The 14,028-nt window shown below is 35.0% G+C and overlaps 1 protein-coding gene across 1 annotated transcript; it reads right to left on the bottom strand.

Moving 5' to 3' along the window:
• Positions 1-905: 905 nt before the first annotated feature.
• Positions 906-10,120, bottom strand: LOC138315041 (guanine nucleotide-binding protein G(i) subunit alpha-like). Its single transcript, XM_069255768.1, has 8 exons — positions 9,645-10,120; positions 7,600-7,642; positions 6,815-6,956; positions 5,876-6,027; positions 4,882-5,010; positions 4,503-4,632; positions 3,425-3,578; positions 906-2,304 (listed from the first exon to the last, which is right to left on the bottom strand). The coding sequence occupies exons 1-8, from the start codon at positions 9,769-9,771 to the stop codon at positions 2,117-2,119; spliced, it is 1,065 nt and encodes a 354-aa protein (XP_069111869.1). The 5' UTR covers positions 9,772-10,120; the 3' UTR covers positions 906-2,116.
• Between the last annotated feature and the right edge of the window lie 3,908 nt (positions 10,121-14,028).

Raw genomic sequence — 14,028 nt, forward strand, 5'->3', positions numbered from 1 at the left:
GGGAGCAGACATGAAATAAAAAAACAATTATTACGTGGAAACGAAATATTATTGCGTGGTAATGAAATATTATTGCGCGGGAACGAAATATTATTGCGTTCGCACGAAAAATCATTGCGTGGGAACGAAATATTATTGCGTTCGCACTAAATATTGTGTTCGAACGAAATATTATTGCGTTCGAACGAAATATTAGTGCGTGCGAACGAATTTATTATTGCGTGCGAACGAATAACTATTGAGCTCATTATCATACATCAATAATACAGTATGACAGTAATCATGCCACCGTAGTAATATGATATGGCCTACAAATTATGAAACGTCACCTAATCTAATAAAGTTTGTTCCTTATTTTTAACGATTCAAAGTTTTGTTTATTGTATTATACTAGGGTTAGGGTTGACGTCGAATTGGGGACACTATAAAATTGTATTATCTTCTACGTACAGCATAGTATTTTGTACATATACTAACAACTTAGTTTGATAACTCGTACATTATACTATATGTACGTTGTACGTACAGATGTACAAGGTAATAGAAGAAACCTATATACATAATACATGTATATGTTTCTGATAATAGTTTGTACGTAGATGATACTGTAATAACGAGTACAAGATGAATAAAATTAGATATTGGTACTAATACGCTGTCGTACATGGAAATAAAAGCTCTCATTGTACATGTACATTGTATATATGGATTTAGTATATTGGGCTATTATGTTTCAATATTTCCATTTGAATGTGTGCAATTGTGTTAAAACAAAGTTTAACGTTATATTTTATCAATAGTTAGTCAACTAATTTTAGAAAGTAAAATATTGAATATACGGGGTTTTCTAGAGTTTCAATGCAAAATATTGGAAGACAAATACTAAAATAGAATACAAATCCAAATAAGATATACAGAAAGTTTAATCAATGGTTACAAAGCAACATAAACTATACTAAATATATTCTATTAAGAAGCTAAGGTTAGCACAAAACCACTTTTAATGACTAATTACAAAGAATATTGACATGAAATCATAGCCGACTTTGACATTTAAAATAGCCAAAGGTTATCATTCTTATTTGATAATGAGCTCAACAGTTATTTCGTTCGAACGCAATAATTATTTCGTTTGCACGCAACAATTATTTCGTTCGCACGCACTAATATTTCGTTCCCATGCAATAATTTTATTCATTTCATGTCCGCTCCCAGCCACCGTAAATACATGTACTAGTAGTTTGCCTTCCTTTAAAATGTTCACAATATTGGGGACATTGCCTTATTCATTTAACGTAAGAAAACTTCCTAATTTAGAACTCAATTCTCAAAAGGAAAACATTACATAGATTCAGGAAAGTTTCTTAATTAAAAAATAATGCCATAGCTTCTGTAATGCGTTTCTTTTGACATTCCTAAGCTAACAAACTCCCCTAAGTTGTAAGGAACGTACTGGACGAAACCGAAGTCAGTTCTGATATCGATAAAAAGCTATTTTTATGGATATCAATTGAATAAGTGGCCACCATAATATGATACGATAAGGGGCACAACACAACAAACTCTCATTTATGTTACGTTTCAAATCAATCTTACAGTTTAAATACAGTGTTTTCACTTCTATCAATTTTCGATGTAAATTGTAAGCAATATAACACAATATCTTTGTTATTTACATATTGGGTTCTACTCTACAGTCATACAGCTGAATGTCGTTGACGTTGAAGCTTATTGTAGAAAACGTCCAAGTCGTTAATAGTAGTGTGATAACCGTAATCATATCTGATCCCACTCGACACTGACACCTAAAGTGTATTTACTGTCATTTCTTCACAGAAAGTATATTATATAATATTTCTGTTTCATACATCTGCTGGCGGTAAAATATGTTTATTCATCAGTAACAATAATAACATTGCCAAACAATCCTGTTGTATATGTGAAAACCACAGCGTAATCAACAATGTCGCGCCATCGAAATGCAGTTATAAAAGGGAGTTAATATCAGTAGTTCCCCTAAAATGACTCGTGCGACCAGTGTGACTTGTCTTAGTCACTTCACAGAAACATATATTTTTTCCGACAAATGCTTCAAACATTCCAATGAAGTTAATTATCACATTAGCGAAACGTCCTTGAGTTGGTGTTGTAGTATGATGTCGATGGCTGCATTGAATACCACCTGGATATTGTTTGTGTCAGTGGCACATGTAAAATGGGTGTACACCTCCTTGTCCTTGTTTCTGTTCAACTTCTCGTATTTCTTCCTCATGAAACTAGCGGCCTGTTCGAACACGTTATCACCTGTGAATCATAGCAAAACAAATGCGTCATTAAAGACAGTCATTATAAGATGTCACTGCAAGATATTACACCAAATGTCAATATTTACTGCAAAACATAAAACCGGATGTCAAAACCACGTGCCGCCACCGGAAGCCGAGTACATCGATAGTCCAAAATGTTACACCGAAAGCCAATTACACGTGCTGCTGTCGACGTGTACATCGACAATCTCTCCCAGGGTGCATTGCGGTCCCCACTATTTCAAATTTGAATGTGGTGACCGCAATGAACCCTGGGAGAGATTGGTACATCGATAGTCCAAAATGTTACACCGGAAGAATTATATGGTACTGCCATTCTTTACAGCGAGAGCTAATGTATCTTGTAATCGAGAATGAGTCGTAAATTATGCAAGATGTCTTCACATAATTGTCATTGAGAAGAACACATCATAAAATTATTTAGCCTACATGTAATGTGTATCACTACGAAAACAATCAACGACATGAGTCATTTCAAGGGGTTCTTTCCTAATCCAATGCACAAAGGTACAGCATATAGCAACAAGTTAAAATATGTGTTGCAGTCATTGTCAATGATCAATGTTCACACTGTTTTATTTCAATTATATATTTCCGATGGTGACAACCGTGTAACAGTACAAAGAGTAATTTAGGATATGAAGTACTGTAAGTCCATTTTGAGCTCACGCATCGGATTTGATTTCCGGATTTATCATCAAAGAATATATTTATGGGGATGACTTTTGGTCCATTTTACTGCATATCTAGATATGAACTCGCTAAAATGTCAAGCTATTCGGGTGAAGTAAAGTTTTTGTGCTCTTACATTACGAATCAATTTTAAGCATAATGTTAAATGATACACCGTTTGAGTTTTCTACCAGTCAGTAGTTCAGTATATAGCTTTTTTGAAGTTTCAATCTTAAATTGTTATAAGAAAAAGAGAGTGTTGTTTTTGTTGAACATTTAAATGTGACATTTGCTTTATCATTAACCCTTATCATATTTATCTATATTCATCTTATTTTTATTTTCTATTTTTTTGTAACCCTGATAACATTATATCCTTTATATATTTGATACATTTGCATGAACATAAAAATATACTTGTTTACCTGTGTATTCTGGAAAGCAGGAAGTCAGGGGAGACGACTGTAGTTTGTTCTCAAAAAGGTCCTTCTTGTTGAGGAAGAGTATTATCGAAGTATCCATAAACCATTTGTTGTTACAGATAGAATCAAATAACTTCATACTCTCAACCGTCCGATTCTGAGAATATAAGGAAGATATATCTTAGCATGATAATCTGCGACTTCATGTTAATGGTGACACAGTACATACCAAGAATGAATATGCTACTTTTAATTTAGTGCATAGCTCCTTTACTTGCAAGCAAAAGGTTGCAAAAATGATCAATCACATCTGTACTCGAAAACAAAACTTGTTAATCAAATACAAATATCTGACAAAATATAAAATATTTACACCACAAATATGGTAAAAATATATTTTAATTTTTCATAACAAAGAAATACATACCAAAACTATAAATATTTATTCCTTAAACAAAATTCAAAAATATTTGTTCTGTCTTCCTTAAAAATATATTATATGTCATCCTATGACATGGCAACAATACACTACATGTATAGAGAGTTTTGTTACGGTGAATTGTATTGGGTAAATAAAAAGAAGGTAGTCATCGAACTTAATTGTAAGCTATAAACAACGTCGTAATCAGTTGCATTTGAGTGAATAATGAGAGCATATACAAGCTTAGACATCAATTCAAGCTCTTGGTTCCCCAATAAATGAAACAATCAAAGCGTATTTGACTTGTCTCAACACACTACATGTATTCATAACTTTTCAAATGCAATTACGAAGATACATTATTCTCTTGGATTTAAACCTTTTATGCCACATTATCAACTTTAACTTTCATTTTTAAACGTGTCAACGTGTGATAGTTTGAGTTCTGTTTCTATACTAGAGTATCCAAAAAATACCAGCTGTTATGTGTTATAATACTGTATAGTTCGCACCTATATGGTTGATATATTATGGCGTGAAAGATTACCTGCTCTCGATACCTTCATGAATATATGCGTATTATGCAATAAACATTAAAAATGATCGCTAATAGAAGAATAATATGTTTAGTTTAACACTGTCCCCCATCACTCTACTCACCACTGACTCGTCCTCACGTAGATACATGTCGTATTCGTTCATAGCAACAACGAAAAAGATGGCTGTCACGTCCTCAAAACAGTTGATCCACTTTTTACGTTCTGATCTTTGACCTCCGACGTCTATCAAACTAAAATGGATTTTGTGAGTGTTAGACTAAAAAATTGACAACATTTAGAAGGATAACAACGAAAAAAGTACAAATACTGGCAAAAATTAAAAACAAGAACAAAGAGCAGAAAAGACTGGGTTTGTTATATGATATTATTTTAAGACATTCTGGGTTTGTTTATGGAATATTAGATAGCAAGATTTTTTTTTATTTATGTCTTTATTTAACATACGGTAAAATACAAGGGGAATCTATTTGAATACCTACCGGAAGTGGAAATACCGAAAGTTGAACTTGGTTTCCACAATTCCTGTCGTTGTAATTCTGGTCCGAAGAACATCCTGCTCTGTTGGGACGTAGCCGGGGCTACATAGCCTGTCTAGAGCTTCCAGGTAACTGCACAACAAATAGATCGACGTACAACTACCACCCTGAAGTCAAAACCTTGTCACAGTGTGTTTTAATTAAATACATTGTAACAGTGCTGTTAGTATACACACTTCTTTGTAATGTACCTTAACACAAATGTTATTGTATTATCTAATTAGCATTATGTACCATAGAACGAATATACTTACCCGGCCTACTATACCTTTCAGCCGGGTACGAATGGGATGTGTCGTAGTGGAGCACTGCCTCCGAAAATCACTCTGGCACAGTTTTCTATACTTTATTGTAGGTTTCCAATTATTTTATTACATGCATTTACATATTATTTTTGTCCAAAACAAACATAACTACCATTCTTAATATCTACCGTAACGCTTATGCGACGTCAAATTCACAATTTGTGGACTTGCGGTATAAATTCCCTTCATAAAGACTTTCATATGTATTATGTAAAAAAAAATGATGTCTCGATGAGAATTTGATATTTTATGTGGTTCAGTTTTATTGCCTAGTGCGTAAGCGATATCAAACAAGTACGATAAAATGTAAACAAACGTTTTAGTATGGTTTGCTTAGTCATAGTTTGCTCCATTAACAGTAATATGCACCAATTGTAGCTCTAAAGACGACACTATTTTGTGTCTAAAAGTCTTTTGAGCTACAATATTGCAGCTATATGTACCAGAACTCTGTTTGTTCTTCATATAGTTGGAATTTTTATTTATAAAAAATCTATTATCTATGAACTCTATGACAATAAGAGCATTGGCCGGCTATGTCTCTGCCGAGACGGTTTTATCAATTTATATGAGTCATTGGTGCAATGAAGCAATTTTAATTCCTAATTATCTGTGCATCATAATATACTTACTATTCCGCTGAGTCGTTTAGTTGGTATTCCCGTGAACGTCTGAAACATTCTTGGACACCAGAATCATACCAGAGTCTCTTGAAGGCCCCACTTAGCTCCACAAAACAATCCTCGTCCTCAGCCTGATACGTTAACACCTGCCGCGCGTCGTCCTGAAGGCAGATCATTATATAGGTATTTTAGTGAGGAATGAATGGTGGCAGGCATTACCAGTATTCTCACTCGCGAAGATGTCGACATTTAAGTCCCATTCTAAATATTTACAAACAGCAAACATTGGTTGCAATATTAAGGACATAATTCATTTAATGAATATTTGGAACCATATCGAAATAGATAATGTTAACTGGAAACTCTGTTTGCTTTCATTGGAATTCAAACACAAATTGAAGAGAGTTACCAAACCTACCTGCCTTATTAAGCAGCAGACAAATCGTGTCTAAATCGGAACTAACAATGATATCAATACCATATGCTTTTTCATAATTAACAACAATTAATTACTTCAAGTCTATAGCATATCAATATATTTCTTATGTATTTTATTTAGATAGCATGTGTTATTCAGACGGTGAAATGGCACCCAAGAAAAGGGGCGATTTATGTTGCAGTAGAACAACAATGTCTGTTACAAGGTCCTTGGGTTATACCTATAGAAATATTGGTTGATGCATATTGATTTGGTCGGTAATGATTTTTTATGATAAGGATTCGTTTTCAAGGAAAAAACTATAAATCATGCTCCATTGCTTTCCAAATGTGTCTCGTAGTCAGCGTATATGATCTTTATGCAATCTAATTATGCAGAAACTATCTTCAGTGGTGAATGTATGTTTGTTGCAGCAAGTCAGAATTTAGTTATAAGTGGTGTCATGCGGTTGGTCATTTTAAATTTGGTTAATTATACGTATCTGGGTAGTTTCAAATAAAATTACACACCTGCCTGTTTGAGTCTGCGAAGTTTATTCCTAGTTCCGACATGGCCCTGAGGATAGCGATGAGGGAGACCCACGTGTTACTGTAGACGACTGGTTTGTACAGGAGACACTCCTCTCGGGGATAACCATCCTCGTGGATGATCCTGAAATGTTAACGTCAACGTACCTGTTTCAGTATAAACTTATTTCAGTGGACCGCTTGTGGTGCGCATGACAAAGAAACATGTTTCCATGCTTTCTGTGTACCTTAACAGGGGTACAAACAATGCTTTAAGAAATGACCCTGATATCATGGTTATTCTCTTTCTTGTACTGCAAAAATAGGTAACAGCACAGAACTAGAATCCTACTTTAATGGAAATATCGGATTTGAGGTCTCTTATTTCGTAATGGATATTGAACTTATTTCTTGGCTTCCTGTGTGTAGTTTTAGAATATGACTGTTTATTGTGGCACCAGGGATTAGCATATCGAGCTTGACACCATTATGATAAAATAGGTAGTTATCTTTATGATAACAAGACAGAATCAAAATATCAAACAGAATAAAAAAAACCTCTCTAAACATACTGTATGTGGTCTTGTGTTTTGTATTGATACCAATGCCCAAAATAGTTCTGAAACCATCCACAAGTTAAAACAAGTATTTTTTTTATATTTTGTAAATTAAGTAAGGGATGCCTTTGTTCATTTTGCCAAATGTTATATTAGCATTATTAGAGTAACATTTGTTTAACTTTTAACAAGTAAGCTTGGTAACCAATTAGTATAAAGATCAGTACTTACTTCATCTGTTTCACTATTGTACTCTTTCCAGATTCCCCAGCTCCTGCAGATTAAATGATTCAATATTATAATCATAACAATTACGTTTGTGAACCTCTGTACACGTAATTGTATTCCAAACTCTTTGTATTAGAATGTTCAACGCTTTTACACATCTTAATTATGTTTTTGTAGCCTTTTACTTACTAAGAAAACTCCATTATGGCGATTTTCAATCCATGCATGAAGGTTTTTATATTTTTTTGTTTAACTTTCGAAACAACAGCGTTACAGACTCCGACTTAAAACCCATAATTAATGATATAACTGTTATCCATCTCTTTCACATCTCAAGAATAACATCGCGAAATGCCAGGCGAGTTTGGAAAACCAAACTCTTATACATCAGGACCAAAAATGGAAAGGAGATTAAAATTGAATTGTAAGCTAATGACGAAATGAATACCATAACTCCATTTGTCTAATTTGGGACTACGATAACCAAGTGACTTTTCCTAGTATGGAAAATATGTGAACAGTGTTCTTGTAATCCCTCAAAAAAAAAAAAAAAAAAAATCTAATCAATCATCCATACACATGTTATATTCGGTTTGTGATAACATTTTATTTCAATAATCATAGCAACTAAATGGCATTAGATGTTTAAAACTATAACTGTTGTATGTGTTATCCTTCAAAGCCCTAAAACAATTGTTAGCTTAATCAGATATCTTGACCAAAAAAAGCCTAAGTGTCCATTGTAACGGACTGTTATGAAGACATTGATTAGCTGATCAAATGTATTAAAAAATCTGATTAGGTTACAACCTCGATTTCATTGTATTTTATTCAAATTGTCCGCTTTAAAAGCTTTACATAAAATACAACAAGAAGCATGGGTTTTAGTCGTGTATTTCATTTGCCATTGTTTGGGATCAGTTTGATATCAACATTAAAAGCTTGAGTCTTTTAAAAATCGCCAACACAAGACCAGCGAAATCATGCCTAATTACGTGTGAGTGTACAGATAGAGACATTTCCGGTATATTTTCATAACAAGGAGTAACTTCCGGTGATGATAAGCACGTTGTAGCGGAGCTTCCGTCATTTATGTATGAACGCAGGTTTATGATAATTTGTTAACATTATGTTAAGTATTTAAGATGTAATTTCTAGCCCATACTCATATGAAAGGAAAAGAACAAAGGCGGAAGTTTTTTGTTTTAATGTTTACAGATATATGATGGCATCCAGTACTGTTATGCGTCATCATGCTGACGTTAGACAGTTTATGTCCGAAGGTTAATTCAAACTGTAATTATCTAACATCGATTACAAAAACAATTATACAATTTATTCAAATGTTGATGACCCTATTATAAGCGTTTTAGAGTGGGGAACAGAAGTGCCAGGAGAAATTGTGAAAACGTCCCTTGACTTGACCTAGAATTGTATCAAGGGTGTCGCTGTGATCTAGATTTGTATGACGGGTTTCGCTGTGACCTAGATTTTTATGATCGGTGCCGTTGTAACCTAGATTGATGTGTAAAATGTCGCTGTGACCTTTATTTATGTGAAAGATGTTGCTGTTAAAACAGGAAACACTTATCTTTCCGGAATATCTGGCTACTTTTTTCGTTTAGCCTAAAACCAATCTTTTATTTTAATCTTAATATTTTAAATTTCATTCCTTTTCTGTTATATCATCCTTGAATTATGATTGTGGATGTATCATGTAAGCAATTTTAACACGAACGTATATTTCTATGATAGAGTAGCTAGAATGAGTCTTGATAAGTTTTAACATATTGTCTTATTAAGCACCAAAATCGTTTCGTAGCTATACCGCGTATTTTGTGACTAAACACTGTCTTAGTTAAAGAAAGTTGATATTCCGAATTTGCATATTACAGAGTTATCTGCACTTGCAGGTAGGTATTGATTGTGACGTCATGTGTTTCCGACAAAACGACTCGAATTGCGCTCACAAAATAATAACGTAATAATCGATACCTAATCGCAAGGGAGCTAACTCTGTAATATGCAAAGACGGAATATATACTTACCCAGGAGAAGTAGTTTGATCTCATGCTCATGTCTCACACCATCCTCCCGCAGTATCTTATCGATTTTACGGGACTCCTTCAGAGATTCTGCTTGCTCTGCTGACATAGAACATCCCATGGCTGGCATGGACGGTGTTCACCATAGCAGGTAGACCACAACCGAAAACGTCCAGAAAGGACGAAGGATCTCCACACCAACACTCCAATTCTAGATTAGTGTACCACTATCACTTCAAGTCGCTTAGTAAATACACCAAGATCCTAATTACTCATGGTGTTGTATCAGATATCCTATGTAACAGTAAAATTAGAAACCATCCAAATCTGCAGTTTTCATGAGATTTGTCTTGGAGCGCAATGTTTGAAGAAACAATATCGTTAGAGCTTAGACCCATTAGCTAATACTCTATGTCGCGGGACACGTTGTCCCTGGTCATCGTAAAATCGACTACAAAACAGTGATAATTTTGATAAATAATGTGATACTTCCGTTTAAGCGGAACTGACGTCATTTTAAGAGGCTGCTTTGCCTATGTCCGGGATTAAAATCGTACTTAACCCGAATAGTTATAAATCTGATGCTGTTTTGTAGGTGTATAGGAGGCAGGGGGTCTAACTTCGTTTCAATTAGCTAAATAAACAAGGTATAAGTACACAAGAACCGATTAAAAACTACACATGATAGAATATATTGTTGTTAGTGCTCCCGATGAGAATCTTAATTTCAAGGATAAAATGTTTTACAGAGATGACAAGAAGACAGAATATTTGTAATCCCAAGTCGTAGGACCAAGGAAAACAGCTACAAGACGTACAATAAAAGTGAGCTCGCGTTAACAATAAACCCAAAAGTTATCTGAACACCAAACGAAATGAGATGGATTTGGCTTGACAGTATTGGTGGGATGACTAGTGACGTCCAAATACCGGATTATAACTCGTGACCCAGAGGAAGTGCAAAGTCTGTGGTAATTCATCAGGATGTCTTAACTAAACGGCAACCGCTTCTGGCTGCAATAAATGTATGGTTACCATAGAAAATCGACAGATTATTGCGCAAACGATTTATTTCATAAGTTGACCGATGGAATGTTGACAGTTCGATGTCATGTTTGCTTCTCATTGTAACGACCAGTCACCCTTATAACATCATGTAAATTAATGTTCAGAGAGCGGGGGCATTTTAATGTTAATAGTGTATAAAAGAAAATGATTCCACAACAATAACACCATTACCTGGAACAAAAGAAAGTCATTTCAGGTAAATCGTTACCTGAAACAACAGAAAATCATATTATCCAACATTTAACATTTTTTCGTCAAATGCTTGACTATGAACACCACATTTCGCACTTTTTAATTAAACTATTTTTCTGACGAATGGTGTCTTCACAGTATTTTAACTACAGTAAAACAGAAGATGTTTGATAAGTTGTCAACTGAAAGGGACATACATACGTACACATACAGACAGTGAAGTGTACAAATAGGGTCTGTTCCATACATATCAAATCCCCTTCTGTAAACCTCTCAGCTGCTCGTCATCTCTTTGTATCTGCTGACTTGTACTTTCATCACATCGATAACGTCTATATCTGGTAAGTACTTTCACTATCAGGCAGACCCAGTGGTGGAGTCCCGCAAGGTCCTTGTAGAAACCGACCATCGAAGAGAAGGAAGTTAAAAATTGTTTTCACTTGTTTCATTGATTTTGATATAAAAGTACATTGTGAACCATAAATCCACTGCTAATTACAAGAATATCTGTCTATTGACAAACGCGATTAGCAGATTGTTTAGAACATTGATTATGCTTAACACCATATGTTAACAGCAAAGATAGATTTCTTTATTTCCTCTGATTAGAGATTTACCTCAATCATATCTTTTGTTTACATCAAATCATAACAACAAAGTATATACAAAATCATAGAAGAGTGTTCATCTCTGAGATCATTGCAGGCACCAGATCAGCAATGTTCAACATCATTAAAGTCCACTTTTCGTGGTCCAAGTAAATGTCCTTTGAACTTCCAAGAATAAAATTACATTGTCTTTCGTCTGTTAAATGGTCAAATTTTACGTAATCCGATACGTCTAATACGTTTACTAAAAACTCTAATAATGCATCGCGACTTTTGAATAGTGCCGGACACTGGACTAGAAAATGAACCGTTATATTATCAGTTTCTTTCTTACATATTTTACATGTCACCGTATTTTTCTCATGACGATATGATAATTTAACCAAGTTCGGCAAGTTTCCATGTATATTTCGGGTATTCTAGACTCAGTAGCCATAGCGGATTAGGACCATGAGTGTAGTGAATTGAATTGTATGTCTGTAGTCTTTCAAAAGATAACATAGCGTCTTGCCAGTTTTTATAATATAAATCCTCGACTGTTTTTCTGCAAAAGTTCTTCCATGTTGTTCGCGAAGGACAAAATCCATCGAACACATAGTCCAGCAAAAGGGATGAGATGTTTAGATTTCCCGCAATGATGAATATATCGTGAACAAAACTTTCTGTTTTCATCATTATATCACCGAATATAAAGGAGCACAGTCTAATCGTAAAGATAATTTTCCACACAAATTTACTACTTGCCACACAAAGCTTATTGAAGAACATGAGCTTTCTACGTTCAACCTCGGCATAGATGTCTAATAGCCCGAGTGCGCGTGTTGTGACTAAAGATGGAGACGTTTGCTCGAAACCTTGGCACCTCCGGGCGGCGTATCGTTGTACAATGTCGAGTTCCTGGCGAGATTGTTGTGTTGGATTAGCCCAAAGCTCCGATCCATACAGAATTCGTGACTGAACCATAGATTGCACGAGTTTACAGCTTGTCAATTAGTTCATACCTCCACTGTGTATGCCAACACTAATAAGAGAATTCAGTATCTGTCTCCCTTTCGCACATGATGACTTGATGTTTTTATCACAGTGAAGATTTGCAGTAAAAGTTATTCCCGCGTACTCTTTGGTGGTGACCCATTGGATAGGTTGTCCTCCTAGCTTACATTCAGTCTTTGGAACGCGCTTTCTACTGCCACTGTGAAACATCATGAGTGAACTTTTTACGGGATTATAACTCAAGCGCCATTTGCAGGAGAAATCGTATACTATATCCAAGAGGTTCTGCAAATTACCAGTAGAGCAGTCCATAAGTAGGGTATCATCGGCTAAGAGTATCCCTGGTAAATGTAGATCGTGAATATGAAGACCGAAGTTAGTTGAATCAAGTTCGTAAATGAGATCATTGATCATTACTAGGAAGAACCATGAAGACAATGTTCGACCTTGACCGACCTCTTGCTTGACCTTGTATGGATTTCCGGTTTTTCCCTCGAATATATATATAACACACGAATCAATACGTCTTTAAATGAATACTAGAGAGAGATAATTCGCCAGATTTTGCCATTTTTGAGTCCCATATTGTATATCTTGAAAAGATAATTCGGAGGCCGTTAAATCCATACACTATTGAATGCCTTTGCGTTGTCTAGAAATGCAGCGTAGACTCTTGTATCGCGTTCAAGATGGTGGCATATAGCTTCCTTTACTGTGAATGCAGCAGTAATACTTCCGCACTTTGGCCTAAAGCCTTGCTGTAATCGATGTGGAAAGTCAATTTTATTGCAGAACTTTAATATTCTTTCAGAGACGATTTTTTCGAACAACTTTTGTAACACTGGAGTCAATACATATGTGATGTCTCGATAGTTGTTGTGTTCAATCTGTCTTTCTTTCCACCCTTAAATAAGGAAATAACTAGTCCGTGCTTAAAACAAGGTGGATAGTCTTCTATTTCGAAAATAGAGTTATATAAGAAGGCTAGTGTTTTAAACAGGTGCATGCCTCCATACCGAATGTATTCTACTACAACATGATCGTGACCTCCAGCTTTGCCGTTCTTCATATGTTTAAGAGCGTTTATTATTTCTAGTTCCGTAATGTCATCTTGGCAAATCTTGTTCTCATTATGATAACTCTGTGCGTAAATGCTACTGACATTAAAGTCTATTAGTTGCTTATGTGCGCTGAAACCGACCAACTAAGAGAAGGAAGTTAAAAGTTGTTTTCACTTGTTTCATTGATTTTGATATAAAAGTACATCGTGAACCATAAATCCACTGCTAATTACAAGAATATCTGTCTATTGACAAACGCGATTAGCAGATTGTTTAGAACATTGATTATGCTTAACACCATATGTTAACAGCAAAGAGCCAAGATCATTTTAAGAAGGTCTTCTCTATATGTTTGTTGTGCTGTGTGAAGTAAACACGAGTGGTTGGAAGACTGCATCCGGCAACATTGTATTTGACAGAATGAAAACCAGTCTATCCCAGTTTTACAGTATTTCTTCGTGGGGG

The sequence above is a fragment of the Argopecten irradians genome, chromosome 2 (assembly GCF_041381155.1).
Source record: "Argopecten irradians isolate NY chromosome 2, Ai_NY, whole genome shotgun sequence".
NCBI classification, from domain to species: domain Eukaryota; kingdom Metazoa; phylum Mollusca; class Bivalvia; order Pectinida; family Pectinidae; genus Argopecten; species Argopecten irradians.

Excerpts from the sequence above, each read along its gene's own strand:
- LOC138315041 (XM_069255768.1), bottom strand. The coding sequence starts at position 9,771 with ATGCCAGCCATGGGATGTTCTATGTCAGCAGAGCAAGCAGAATCTCTG. Across the intron at positions 6,028-6,814 it reads TCGCAGACTCAAACAGGCAG|GACGACGCGCGGCAGGTGTT; the intron begins GTGTGTAATTTT and ends ATCTGCCTTCAG. Across the intron at positions 5,011-5,875 it reads CTAAACGACTCAGCGGAATA|TTACCTGGAAGCTCTAGACA; the intron begins GTAAGTATATTA and ends TTTGTTGTGCAG.